This window comes from Ochotona curzoniae, unplaced genomic scaffold (genome assembly GCF_017591425.1).
Source record: "Ochotona curzoniae isolate NIBS_2020 unplaced genomic scaffold, NIBS_Ocur_1.0 contig_4105, whole genome shotgun sequence".
Lineage (NCBI taxonomy): Eukaryota > Metazoa > Chordata > Mammalia > Lagomorpha > Ochotonidae > Ochotona > Ochotona curzoniae.
The window spans coordinates 4,139,484-4,153,486 of record NW_024466129.1 but is presented as its reverse complement, the minus strand read 5'-3'; the positions used below and the strand labels follow the sequence as shown (position 1 = coordinate 4,153,486).

The following is a 14,003-nucleotide window of genomic DNA, read 5'->3' as shown; positions in this document are numbered from 1 at the left end:
ATGGATTTTGGTGTTTTAAACACTGTGATCTGTGAGACAGAGCTAGCAGGAATAGTTCCAATGAATATGCATTTGCAATAAGGCTGCTGCATTTTAGAATTGAAGCTACCGCAAAAAGTCACCCAATTATAACAGTATTTTGGTATTAGCATAAAGCTTTGAAGTCACTGGCCCACGTGGCTTCTGGAGGAAGAAGAGAGCAGGCTGATGGACAGGCGTGTTCAGTTTGCTATTTCTCTTCACAATGAGGCATCTGGTGCCAGTCCTGGGGTCAGGAGGCCTGATGGGTTGGAAGTTGGTGCCTCATATCATAAGATTCATGACTCTGCTGAAAAGATCAGAGACTTAACTGGCAGCCTGACCTGGGCACTAGTGCCACTGCAAATAACTGGGAAGTTAGAGCTTTCCCTTGTCATTTGGAGATGCATAGAGGCATCGGTGTGAGAAGTAGTCCGTTTCTCTCCTCTGCGCATAAACCCTTACGTTCCATATTCTGGATGATGAACCGAAAGGCTTCCCATACTGTCATGAAAGAGATGGAAGTGAAGAATTTAGAACACTTGGGGTAATGGGGACCTCGGGAAGGGACACAGTGCGAGACAAACAGTATGTGCACCCACGCGTTTTCCTGACCTGCTGTTAGATTCATGTTCTGTCCACACTGGCTCCTCCACCTCTCTTCTTTCTAGCAAGTCAGGGCACGTTTCTCAGTTATGCATGGACCCCCTCAGGGTTAATTGCTATCCAGTTAATTGCCTTGTTGTTTATACAGTCTCTGAGGACAGGAAACAAACATCCGTGAAAGGCACAGATCTATACCAAACACAACCATGCTGTTCCCAGCCAGAACACCCTGCAGCAGGGGACCAGCAAAGTCCCCAGAGCAGGAGAGGCCAGCCGCTTGGCAGCAATGACCCAACCCCACTCATCATCCTTATTGTGGGAGTTCGGGGCAGTAACAGTTCTCTGTTCTATATAGGGCCCACAGGCTTCCTCTACTGTAGCATACTATTGCTACTGTGATAAATTAGCAGAGAGTCAGCAGCCTCGCCCTCCGCAATGTGTTACAGGTGATCTGAAAGTTCACGGATGATGCAGATCATCAGAGCGTATGTATGTTTTTACAAGCTTTTGCAACTATGAACTTATTTTTTATTCTGTTTCCCCGAGAACTTTTTGCAGTGACCTGATATTTTACAAACTTGTGGATGAGGGTGCAGCCTAAGTCTCCCTGGGCTGAAAGCAAGGTGAATGAATGGCTGTGTTCTTTACCAGAGACTCTCTGGGAGTTCCTTCCCTTGTCTTTGCAGACTTCTAGAGCCCATTCCTCTTTCACGGCTCAAGATCTCACTTCTCCTTGTCTTTGATTATTCCTCTGTAGCCCCTAACCCCTCTCACCAGCTCTGCTTCCTTCTTCTGCTTTAAAGGGTTCCTAAGATTACACTGGGGCCTGCCTGGATAATCCAGGATAATCCCCCGGATTCAATCACACCTTCAGAGTCTCTTTTGCAAGGTAAGGGAATGTGTTCACGGGACCATGGGACCAGTCACAGGCATCTCCGGGGTTACCATTCCTGAGGATGTGAGCAGAGGCTGGAGTAGAAGCAGGAGCCACAGGGCTTCAGCCCTTCACTTCACTCAGACCCATGCATTTCCATTCCTTTTGGGGCTACTTACTAAAGTTTGATATCAGTTCTGTTCGAATTTGTAAAAATGATATTCAGTACTGTATTTTTTTTTAAAAGAAAAAAAGCAAGGCCCGCATTTAATGCTCCTTTGTTCATCCTCTTGCCTTTCAGGAGCTGAGTGTACCTAGAACAGGTTGGCCTCACAGCAGTGGGGGCTGGCAGCTAGCAGCGCGCTTCCCTGGGTGAGCACACAGCCTCCCAGGCCAGAGCATTCTGCTTTAATGAGCTCTGAATTACCCTCTGACACTGCACCCTTCCCTCCACATGCTTCCCACGATGCTTTCCTATGCCATGGGTCATTGCACCTCTGGCAGAGCACACAGATGTGTGGAGCCCATTATGGATGACCATCGCCTGTGCTCTCTGTAGGACAGTGAGAAGAGAGTGCCTCGGGGGCTTCTAGAGAAAGCGGGGCAGGAATCTATCAGAGCCTGAAGTTCTGATTTAATGTTGGCCAACTTTTCCTCTTGGAGAAGGGCTGCGTGGGTCGAGCCTTGCTGTAGGAGTCCATCAGAAAGTTGTAGAAATCATAATTTGTGAAAGCAGTAAGATTGCTATCCGGTAAAGACAAAACTGCTGGGGTGGAAATGAGGCTGCACACCTGTGCATCAGCCACGTAAGGTGACGCAATACAGCTGCAGGTGCACATCCCTCTTCTCCCTGCGGCCCTGAAGATGTTCAGACACCCATCAGTCAGTGTCAACTCCCAACAGAGCATCCACTTGGCAGTGGAGAACAGTGCTATGCGCGTGTCAGGCTTAGTGAGATTTCAGAAGCCTCCTAAGTCATGAATCCACCAACAAACATTGGTGGAAAACGTGAGACAGGATGGCAAAGAAAAGGAGCTGAATGGGAAAAATCATTCTAATCTCATTAGCAAATTATGCCTTAGTCCAGTAATAAGTCAAGAAGCCAAGAGCATTTCGTGAAAAATGATTAACCTTGTGTGTTTTAGGGGTCACTGAAATATGAACTCATTTGTTAAAACTTCGTTGAGAGGAGGAGAGCTGCTGTCATGTTACAAATGAAGTTTTCTTCAACCTATAGTTCAGAAAGTCCCCCAGACTGCTAACCTGTGCAAACAGAGGTTGACATATGACCTTGGGCCAGTCTTTTGAGCAAACAGCTCCCTTCCAATGAGTGACTGGAGGCGTTGTCCACAGTTAGTCCGAGAGAACCTTGCAAAGAGACCATGCAGCTCCTCCTGGAAGCGGGCTTTTCTTTTGACCATGGACACAGCAGGAAGAGAATCACTTTAAAAACCACAGCGTCTTTGTAATCTAAATGTAAAATTTGAGGGAACCTGTATTATAGAACACCCCAGAACTGGTTGGAGGAATTAACTGTAGACAGAACTCCCCAAACTGTGCCCACTTGTCCAAAGCCCAATAAGCCATTACTGACATGAGCTCATTTGCAGTAGCAGAGCAGGCAGCTCAGACAGCTGTGGCCAAGTACTTGGTTCTCTGAGGGATTAAAAGCAGTGACCGCTATGAAGTGCAGGCCTTCTCATTGGCTCACTGTGGGTGTGGCCTTCCTTTGATTGGTCATTGAGGGGACCAACGTGTTTCTTTTGAAAGGGCAAAGTTGTGCTCCCCTGTGTCTGAGTCTAAGGGTAGTTTGGGCATTGCTTTATTGATCAGCATCTTGAACTCCTGCTCAACTAGAATAGAGGCTGGCATTGAAATGTGAGCTCTAGGGAAACTTAAGTCTTGGTGAGTCAGAGTCCTGGTTCTGTCTTTACCCCTGTGTCACTTCCTTAATCTCTGAGTTACTCTTCATTGAAGAACAGGGAGTTGAAAGAGAGGCGCTGGGGTCTGGTGAAATCCACATAACAGGCTTTGGGGTCATGACTGGACTTGCTCTAAACCGAACATACAAGCAGCAGAGAGAGATGCAGGCAATCAACAAATCCCTAGCACAGCACACTTGGTCACCTCCTCGAGTAAATCATATGATTCACAAGGATGAAGAAGAAAACCGCTTTGAGTTTTTCTTTTTTTTTTTTTCTGGAAATCTTTCTAAAACATTTTAGTCAGAAGCACAGCCCAAGTAAGTTACGGTGCAACAAAGATACTTGCGTCTTTTTTGGGTGGTTGAGGATCTTGTCTTGCCTCCGAGGTCATCACTCAGAAGTTTGCGATGTTCTGTTCCAAAACATTTGTAGTCATTGTGTGTGTGTGTGTGTGTGTGTGTGTGTGTGTGTGTGTGTGTGTGTGTGAAAGCAGAGTTGGAGGGAGAGACGAGACAGAGACTGTTGGACTGGATCTACAAACTCATAGTTTAGAGTTGACCTCCAAACATAGTCCAGAAATGGCTTAAACCAGCCAGCTAAGCAGTGACACTATGGCACTCTGTGCCTTGTCGACTCGTGGGCTCAGTTGCCCTGGACATTCCTGTGAATCCAGACGTCACCACCTTGGTGGACTGGGTGCGACACACATCAGCTTTGGGGTTGCTAAGGCAAAGTTGTGCTAACAACCCCAGAGTCTGTTTCTTTCATTTGTCACTGTTGTAACCTTTTTTTGCTCATCTGTAGGACAGTGCACATGTGATGGGGTTGAAGATAATCCATGTGGACTATCCTGCCTAAAGAATTGCTTAATTCTTGAAAGCTCTTACTGTTTGTGTTTGTTGTTTTGTTTGGTTTGTTTTGTTTTAAGCTGCTCTTAAGAGAAAGGAAAATTTAGTTTGGACAAAGAAGCAAACTCTATTTTCTAAATCTTGTAAGGGGGTGCATAAGTATGTGGTTCCATGTGGGTCCACAATGACCTTCTAGACCAGAGTTTGATATTCTGGGAAAAAGAACAAAAACAAAACCACTTGCTCCTGTTTCATTTGGTGAAGGCTTTGTCAAAAACCATGCTTCAAGGAGCAAGAGGTGAACAGGTAGCTGGAGGGAAGAGGGGGAGTCCCAGCTGCTGATGGAGATGGTCAGTGTGTGAGGTGGGAGGCCCAGGACCTGGCTTTACCTCCCCCCTGGTGGACTCTAGCATGCCTCATACAAGGGAAAAATGGAAAAAAAAAAAAAAAGAACTCAAGGCAACCTGAACAGCCCATCCAAAAACCCTGTAATTCCAATCCAAAAACCCATGTTTCCATGCCCACATCCATACCTACACAGCTGCTCAGAGCTGAAGCCAGCTTCCTTCTGGTGGCACATCTGGCCTGACAGCTGGCTGGCCAGGGCCTGTGATAGGTGGAGTGGCTCACAAGATGAGGGGTGCAATCCTCAGCTGCCTCATTTGCTATTTTACCATTGTCTGAAACATCTGGGTTTGCCCAGCACAGAGCAGTCCTGGAAACTTTTTTAAATGTTGCCACATTCCAGCTCCCCAGCTGCCTACCTAGGCAAGGGGAGGGCAGGGCAGACTGGGAGCCTGGCAGGCCAACAGGGGGACATTTGTTTGAGAAATGGTACAATCAGTGTCATAGCAGAGCTGGTCTCACTGCCATCTTTGAGGATAGAAGAGGCAGGTAAAGTGAGTTTTCAAACAGCGGCAGTAGCTCTGCACTACTTTGTTGCCAGGGTGCTTGGCAACAAAAAGAAAGAGCATGGGCTACTTTGTGGCCAGGGTGCTTGGCAACAAAAGAAAGAGCAAGCCAGGAGATGTTTAACAGTGTGTGCCACCAAGATTTGAAAGCTTGGCTTGGTTTGGATTTGGTTTTAGATGGGCATATTAGCTAGCTGGCAGAAGGCATCTGACACAGATATTAAAACCCCAAGTTTTGCAGGCAGATAGACCTCTGAGCTCATTCCTCTTCTAGTGGCCTGTATCTGGGCAAGCAATGCTCTTGCCCCCTGCTAGCCTGACTGCAAAGATGGGCTCTCCTGCCAACGTGCACAGCACATTGCACAGGGAAAAGAAGCAGGATGAAAAAAAAAATCATCGTCTTTTCACCAGAGTACAGAGCAGTGAGCTACAGTTCATGAATTGTTTGGCAATAGTAATGGTTTTCTTATCTTCAAAATGAGCTGATATAGGGGCAGTGAGATAACATACCTGTAGTGCAGGACATCGTGCTGACTGCCTGTGCATTTTCAGGAGACTGTGTAAGAGATGAGCTGACTGGCCAGTAAGGCCTCACCCCGTGGCCAGCCTGCAGAGCTCCCAGGGGTCCTGCCTAGAGCAGCTGTGTGATGGCAGGAAAGATGCACTCTGCCATGCTTGCTCGTGTGTCCAATGGGCTGATCAGTGTACACATTGCAGGGAATGTGGGAGCTGCATGGGGGTGCTGCAGTCAGGTTCACAGCCTGGCACAGAATGGGTACTCCACCAGTTCAGCTAAGCCCCTGACATCCCCCAGATTCTCCCCTTCCCTGTCCATCTCAGGAGGTGATGGAGGACAAGGTCATGCAGAGAAACACTTGACATTAAGGACGTCTACCTCAAACCCTCATGCAGTACCTGCGGGTGCTCAGGTGGCAGGTGCTTTGTTCCTGAGGCTTCCCAAGGGTGCCCTTAGTACAGGAAATCAGTGAGTGTGGGCACCCGCACCAGGAGCAATGGTACTCTCTCCACAGCCCCAGACACTTGCTCTTTGGGGCAGAAGCCTGGCATAGTCTGTGCTCTCCCACACCACCGACTGGCACCAACACTGAAAAACTGCTGTGGATGCTCAGAAGAGACCTCCTAACTCCAGGTCCCACCAGCAGCACTCCCTTCCCACAGCTTGCAGGCATATAGGCCCATGTTTTCACTTAGGACCTTTTACGTCTTGCTTTGGCCAGCCCCAGAACCAGTTGGGAGACCCCCTTACAGATCAACTCTGCAATCGCTTCCAGACCGTTCCCAGGAAATCACTTTAATGCAAATGTGTGTGAGCTGAGCCCAGAGAAAAGAAGCGAGATGTCAAAAAAAGTCACTCGCTTTCAAAGAAAGTTCGGTACAGGGGAAAATGAGTGGGAAATTGCCAATGTTGAATTTTTTCAAAGCTGAGTGCTTAAAATAGATGTCAGTGGTTTCACTGTGGCTCCCAGAGAACCCAGGGCCTGATCCCCGCGCCTGTTCGGGTGCTTTCTGATTGTGCCAGTGTCCGGCCGGACTTAGCCCCATGAAGGACAACTCCGGGTGCTACGACCGCCACATCGGGGTGGACTGCTCAGATGGCTTCAACGGCGGCTGCGAGCAGCTGTGTCTCCAGCAGATGGCTCCCTTCCCGGACGACCCCACCTTGTACAACATTCTCATGTTCTGCGGGTGAGTGTGATGGGGAGGCTTGTCAGGAAGCTGCACCAGGGAGTCTGGGAGTGGGTGATGCACATCAGGCCGGTAGCAGCGGCCAAGGGGTGCTTTTAAAGTCCAGTCTTGGAGGACGCTTCTGGTATGTCCAGTCCAACAACGTGGATGGGAATTTGAGCCTGGGAAATCAAAGAGGAAATTTTCCAGAAGTTCACAGAGGGGCCGCTCTGGCACTGACAGTTAAGTTACTGCCTACTATGCTGTAGGAAGCTGGGAAGCCTGGAAAGATGATGACTCAAGTGTTTTAGGTCGGACCGTATTTGCAAAGATCTCACAGAAAATGCATATTAGGAAAAACACTTGTGCACGGATTTCCAAAATCTTTTGTCCTAAAACAAACTTACCTTTTCAATTCTGCTTTCCATGAATTTTTTGAAGTTTGCTCATTCTTGCCAGGAGAAATTAACCACATGTTTTGCTGAAATGATTGCTTACACCAGAACAATCCAAGGTGTGCGTTGTGAAGCTATGCTAATATGTTAAGTAGGTGTTTTGTGAGGAGAGTCTTGTTCCCTGGTCAAAAGCTTGGGGGAGATTCTGTGGAACTAATCCATCTGAAAGGAGGAGAAGTTTTTGGGAAAGTGGGAAGATCTCTGGTTTCTGCTGCCATCCTTCTAGTATTTGGGAGCTCCCACCAAGCCAGCCCACTCTTGAGTGTGCATGGCACAGAGACCCCTCCGTGTCTGGGGTCCTTGTGGTGGAGCACCTGGGCAGCTACTTTGTTCCATTAGTTCCCAGGATAACTCTGAAAGGAGCAGGGCAGGCTCTGCCACCCCCTGTTATCAATAAAGAAAACAAATGCCCAGGACACTCAGGGGCTCCCTCAAGGCCAGAGCATTGGTCAGCGCAACGATTAGGACTAGAATTCAGGCCCTTGCCGATTTTTAAAATATTGTACTGTTCTCTCACATTTTAAATTTACACCGCTGACTGGAATTATATTTCAACACATGTTCATGCTCTATTTCTGAAGTGACTGAAGCTTGAGTGCCTTCTCCTACACCACATTTTGCTTGTGGGTCTCCTTCTCCGCTTTCCTCTCTCTCCTTCCTTCTCCTCTTCTTGCTGAGAAGCAGGAAGGGTGGACTTCATGTGTCTACATGCCGTGCCACGCCGGCCACTGGACTGCAAAGAGCAGGAACCTGAGTTCTTGCCCTCAAGGATCTCATTCTCTAATAGGCTTGCAATGAAAATCAGTGATTCTAAGAGTAAAACCATGTGGAGGATTGTTGCTAAAAGCCGGTGCCTGCTAAATCAGCATGAAAAGATTATTTGGTGAAGTTGTAATGCTGTTTTATTGCATCTTGTTGGATTGGATTTATTTGCAATGGAGCAATTTTCATATTTGGATTCTTGTAAAATCCCATTCCATTAATGGAAGCTTGCTCTAAATCTTAATGTTGTCTATAATATTATCATTAGGGCTGACCCACTTTGGTGAATGATGAATTCTGTCAAAGACACATAGGATGATTTATTTAATAAATGTATTTTTGGGCACCTAATTTGTGCAGAGAACTAGTTAGGTGCCTTGTAAAGGAAAAATTAAAAGATACCACAGCCAATATCTTCCCTGGCAGGAGTTTCCAGTGGGACATGGCTAGGAGATGGCTAGGAGATGGCTAGAAGAGATGGGGCTGTGAGGGGAGAAGCTGGCCTGATGTTTGAGGTGGATGAGGAGGGAACCAGCTAACACTAGCGTTCTTCCTAGAGATGATGTGATGGGGCTCCAGGAGGGAGTAAGCCACTGCATTCCCAGACTTGGGCTGGTGCTCCGGAATCCTCAGTAGCCCCTGAGTCACATGTTCTCTGGGCCAACAAGGACTTGTTTTTCCCTTTCAATTCAAATCCCTAACACTGTATAGATCTTTGATTTGAGGTCCTCCAGTAAAGACCAAATCACATGCACTTTTAGTTGAAGGGCTCTGCTCATGCTTTTTCACACAGATGAATCAACGGGGAAATCATGCATTAAAGGGGCGTTGGCACGGGTCTCACCTCTGCTAATAATGATAGCAGCAATGTGTGATGACTGCTGGCTCTATATTAGGTACTGCTTAAAGTCATTGTATTCAGTATCTCAATCTTCTCCATAGCAACTTTCTCCCCCTCCCACACCCCACTCTTTTGCCATTTACGGAGGACTGTCAACTGGCCCGAGACCATCCACAGAAGGCCGGGTCATTGTCGGTACTTCTCATTGACTCACATTGCTTCTCTTTTCAGTGATTCTTTGTTCTCTATATGGCATAGAGGTCTTCGTTTATTCCAACAGTTTGAGTCTAATCCTCAAAATCAATGGAAAATAAAATGATCAGAAATGTGTTTTGCTGCAAAAACATTTTTGTCCGTGCACAGTTGTTTAATAATACGCATTTTCCATGAACTCTCTTAGACTGTTCAGCTTTGGATGTTAACAAATGACGTGCTTTCATACTATAAGCATTTCTAAACTTTGAATTCTTTGTAGCTCTAATTACAGACTCAGAATTCATTTTCAATGATAGCAAGCTTTATCAAAGAAATCATCCTTACTTGAGCTTAATATAACTACAAATAATCCATTAATAAGTCAATTAATGGCTTATGGGTTGTTGATCCGTGTTTACCCACATTAGCGTTCCTTTTCCGTTAGAGTAACCACACAGGCATGATGGGGACCATGACGAGGAGGCAGCTCCCAGCCAGTGGTGCACCAGGCGCTCACACCTTGTGTCCCAGCATCCATTTAGTTCAGGAAGACTGCTCTGAATGGAGAGGGAGTGTCTCTGGGTCGATCTTGTATTTGGACACATTCATACAGAACGCAGTCAGGAGATGATAAATCTTTTTAATTTCTTAGTTGACTTGTCACAGGACCAGATTAGAAAGTTATTAATTTCTTAAGCACAGTGTCATTCTTCTCACTGCCTAATTACCTTCCAAACAAATGGAAGGTCTGGCTGTATAGAAGGGTCTTCAGAAAAGCATTAGACTATCTTGCGTTTCAATATGTAGATTTACTTACAAGCTTAGTCTCAAAGATTTTTTTTTTGTCCTGGCTTATTTGGGAATACTTTGAAGTTCTATAAAAAGTATCTGCAAAATAAAGATGAGCAATTATGTGTGATCACATAGTGGAAGAAGCCTCAATTTACAGGCTTAAGACATCACAGGTCAGGGTCAAATAGGAATATGTGTAATCTCTGACCGTCTGACATTCTCTCAGAAGCACTGATTGAGTTGGCTTGTCTGCACAGTCCACTGAGGAAATAGTTTCTGATCTTGAGTTCTCCACCACGTCAGGTGTATCGAGGATTACAAGCTGGCTGTGGATGGACGTTCGTGTCAACTTATCACAGAGACGTGCCCAGAGGGAGGAGACTGTGTGGAAAGCAGGGAGCTGCCCATGAACCAGACTCTGTTTGGGGAGATGTTCTTTGGTTACAACAATCATTCCGGGGAGGTGGCTGTTGGACAGGTGCTGAAAGGAACATTCAGGTAAACTTCACGTGTGTAGAGTTCATTCGTGGAGGCTGTCGGGGCATCTGTTTCCTTGAGTTTTTCTGCTCAGTATAAAGTTTGTGGGCTTGTTGGTGATATTCTTCCTTCTCCCATACAGAATCCAACAAGCTTGTGTTGTTTGAGTGGCCAGGAAATTTTACCATGCCCAGGTAGAGACCACAAGGAAAGCCAGGAAAACCAAAGGGAAGAGCAGTGTGTGGGTCAGTCTGGAATGGTGGTGCTCAGAGGCCCAGGGCCCCTGCAACCCTTTCAGGTGGATGTTCAAGTCAGTTAGGATTTGCTTCACGTAGCTCTACCCTGACAACCTGTTGCAGCACACTGAATTCAGATGTGAGAATACTGCTGATGTCTGTGGTCAGACGTTATAAAAACTTGCAAAAATATGAAGTAGTGTTATTCCATTTATTTCTTATAAAGCACGTGACCATTGAATAGGCTTGTTATTGCCATTTTAAAACGAATTAGTAAATTAAAAAATGTGTTTTAATTTCTAATATGTCTAATACTGGGTAGATATAATTGGAACTTTAATAAAATTACTCAGTGAAGAGAGTCAGTAGCTCCTAAGAGCAAGATATTCCCATCATTGATTGAAAATGTTTCTGGGAGAGTCTTTGAGTCCTGTCTCCGCTCATTTGGATGCACGTTGCTCAGAAGCAATGAGGTAATGCTCCCCGGGAGATGATGAGGGTGAGGTCAGTGTCCTGGGAGAAACGAGTGCTTGGCAGCAACACTTAGAAGCGAACTGACGGCGAGTGTCCCCGCCAGTTCTGAGAATCAGTTTCTTTTTGCTACAGAAGGGAGACTCAGCAGTGTTTTCCCTGATAGCCTGGGAATTGGTCTATCCAAGATGTGCGTGAGATGCTGAGCAATCCTGTGGTGTCTGCAGTCTGTATCTAACAAGGGCAGTGAGTGTGCCCAGTCATGCAGAGAAGGGATCGGAAAGTGGGGACTGCAATGGGAGAGTGAGAAGTGATTCTTTGCCTTTTTCAGCTAGCTTATGTCTCGTTTCATCTCCCCCAGCCCTCACCCCATGTACTTCATTCCTGTCATGAGCGTTGAGATTGGTTGAGGGAGACTTTTGGCCTAGGAAGAATTTTCACCTGGTAGGTTGGAATGCAGGTGGTCTGCCAAGACATAAAGAAGTCACTTGACTGTTCATAAGCTATGGCTTGCTTTGTTTTTAGGCAAAACAACTTTGCTCGAGGAATAGACCAGCAATTGCCAGACGGCCTCGTGGTGGCCACTGTGCCCTTGGAAAATCAGTGCCTAGAAGAAATCTCAGAGCCCACTCCCGATCCTGACTTCCTCACTGGTGAGTGTACTCCCGCCTTGTTTAACCAGCTGCTTATGGTTTCATAAAATTAAGAAATTTTGTTTTAAAGTTTTATTCATTTGAAATGAGGAATTACAGAGAAAGAGTAAGAAGCAGAGAGAAATGTTCCATCTTCCAGTTTACTCCACAAACAGCTGCAAGTGCCAGGTCTGAGCTAGGCTGCAGCCAGGAGCTTCTTCCACAACTCAGGCTCAAGGATTTAAGCACTTGAATCATCGTCCATTGCATTAGCAGGAAGCTGGATTGGAAGTAGAGCAACTGGGACTTGAACTGACACCCATATGGGATGCAGGCAGACACTTAACCCACTGCATAACACCAGCCCCAAAATCAAGACTCTCAACTTTTCTTATTCTGGTTTCCAAGTTGGTGATTTCCTTGACAGACACTAAGTGCTCAACTGTAGAACTGAAATGAGATTGTTTTTAGTAGAATTCTGTTTTAGCATGTCAAATGTTATCATTTGCAAGTTGGTCATAATAAGATCTTTCCTTGCTAGCTTCACAAGAATTATTTTAATAAACATTGTTTTTTTAAAGGGTGTAGTTTATTTTTATTGGAAAGGAAGATTTACAGAGAAAAGAAGAGAGAGAGAGATCTTTCAACTGCTGCTTCACTTTCCAAGTGGCTATAATGGCCGGAGCTGAGCTGATTTGAAGCTAGGATGCAGGAGCTTCTTCCTGTTTTCCCACATGGGTACAGGGTCCCAAAGCTTTGAGCCGTCCTCTACCGCTTTCTCAGGCCACGAGCGAGAGTTAGATGGGAAGCGGAGCATCCAGGATACAAATTGGCACATGCAAGGTGAAGATTTTAGTCACTAGGCTACCATGCCAGGCCCCACAAGAATTCTTTTCAAAGAAAGAATAAATGTGAATTTAGAGCTCTTAGTGCAGATTCTAGGAAGTAACCACTCATAGTGGAGGCAGGGACAAGTTACACTGCTACCTTCATGGTTACTACTGTTGGAGTCCCTAGAAATCATTTATGGAGCACTAGAATGGAACCGAAGGGATAGAGTGTGATTGTTGAGTGGGCCTGGATTTGCATCCCAGTTCTCCTGTTTTCTAGCTGTGTGACACTATAGTCTATCTCACAGTTACTCACCTTATGAGATAATAGTGCCTTTCAGTGTCATGAGATATTCATTTATTCGTTTATGAGAAAGAGAAAGAAGTCTGATCCACAAATGCCCAAGATGGCTTGAGCCAATGCCAAGAACGTGGGACTCCATGCATACCTTTGACAAAAAGAGGAGCGACCCGGCTCCCAGTGCCCCCAGCTGCTGCTTCTCAGGATCTGTGAGTCAGGAGGCTGGAGCAGGAATCAAAGCCAGGCACTCCAGTGCAGGATGCAGCTGTCTTACCATGAGGTTAGCTGCCTGCCCCTCCAAGTTGTTTGAGCCTATTACATTGCTCCTCTGAGCTCATGTAACAAAGCTGTGGGTAACCGGAGAGGCAGGAACCCTCAGGTTATATTTTCAAAGCCAAAGAAGGGGCGTCAAGGTGTCTCACACACTCTTCAGAGGCAGCCAAGTGGAATTTTGCATCCCTTGCTGTGAAGGCCAGCTTTGCATTCTGCTCCACTTAGGCTCAGCTCACTTCTTGTGAGTCCTTTTTCCCTGTCCCATGCCCCTACCCCCTTTGTTCTGTACTTTCTTCTCTTTTCTCCTTCAGTTTTTGAAAAATTTGTTGATCTGAGGATGGAAATCTTCCAGTTGCCAGCTTTAGACCCGAGTGGGGTTCCAAGTCAATCTGAAGCAGCATAGCACAGTGATTAGTGGCTCGGCTTCTCGACCTGAGCAGCCATTCTCGATTCTTCATTGGCTATGTGTTCTGGACAAGATACTTCTCTGTGCCTTGGTTATAAAAATGAGTATTGCAATAGTGCCTTCTCATAGGATTGTTATAAGAAATAAATGCATTAATATTTATGAAATTTTAAGAAGAGTTTTTGACACATTGTGATAGCTCAATGTTAAATAACTCAATTCTCCAGGTAGGAAGAAAACAGTAGGAAAATCACACAATATTGCCTTTAAGAAGAAAAGGAGCTAGAGAGAAAATAATTAGATGTATTCCACACTAGGAAATAATAGCTTCAGAATCCATTGCCATGGATAACAACACTCATGGATACACACACACACACGAAAAATGAAAGTTCAACCACTGGGTGTGCTCCCTGAAGCCCTCATTGCTAACATTGGAGACTCCGATTTCCTTATTTCCATAT

The 14,003-nt window shown here is 45.9% G+C and overlaps 1 protein-coding gene across 3 annotated transcripts in view; it reads left to right on the top strand.

The window, feature by feature from the left end:
• ASTN1 (astrotactin 1) overlaps nt 1–14,003 on the top strand; it is a 295,645-nt gene that overhangs the window by 202,841 nt on the left and 78,801 nt on the right. For all 3 annotated transcript variants that reach the window (XM_040984224.1, XM_040984223.1, XM_040984222.1), the window contains exons 12-14: nt 6,723–6,889; nt 10,217–10,411; nt 11,623–11,750. In XM_040984224.1, coding sequence (XP_040840158.1) covers nt 6,723–6,889; nt 10,217–10,411; nt 11,623–11,750 — 490 coding nt within the window. The remainder of the gene's footprint in view (nt 1–6,722; nt 6,890–10,216; nt 10,412–11,622; nt 11,751–14,003) is intronic.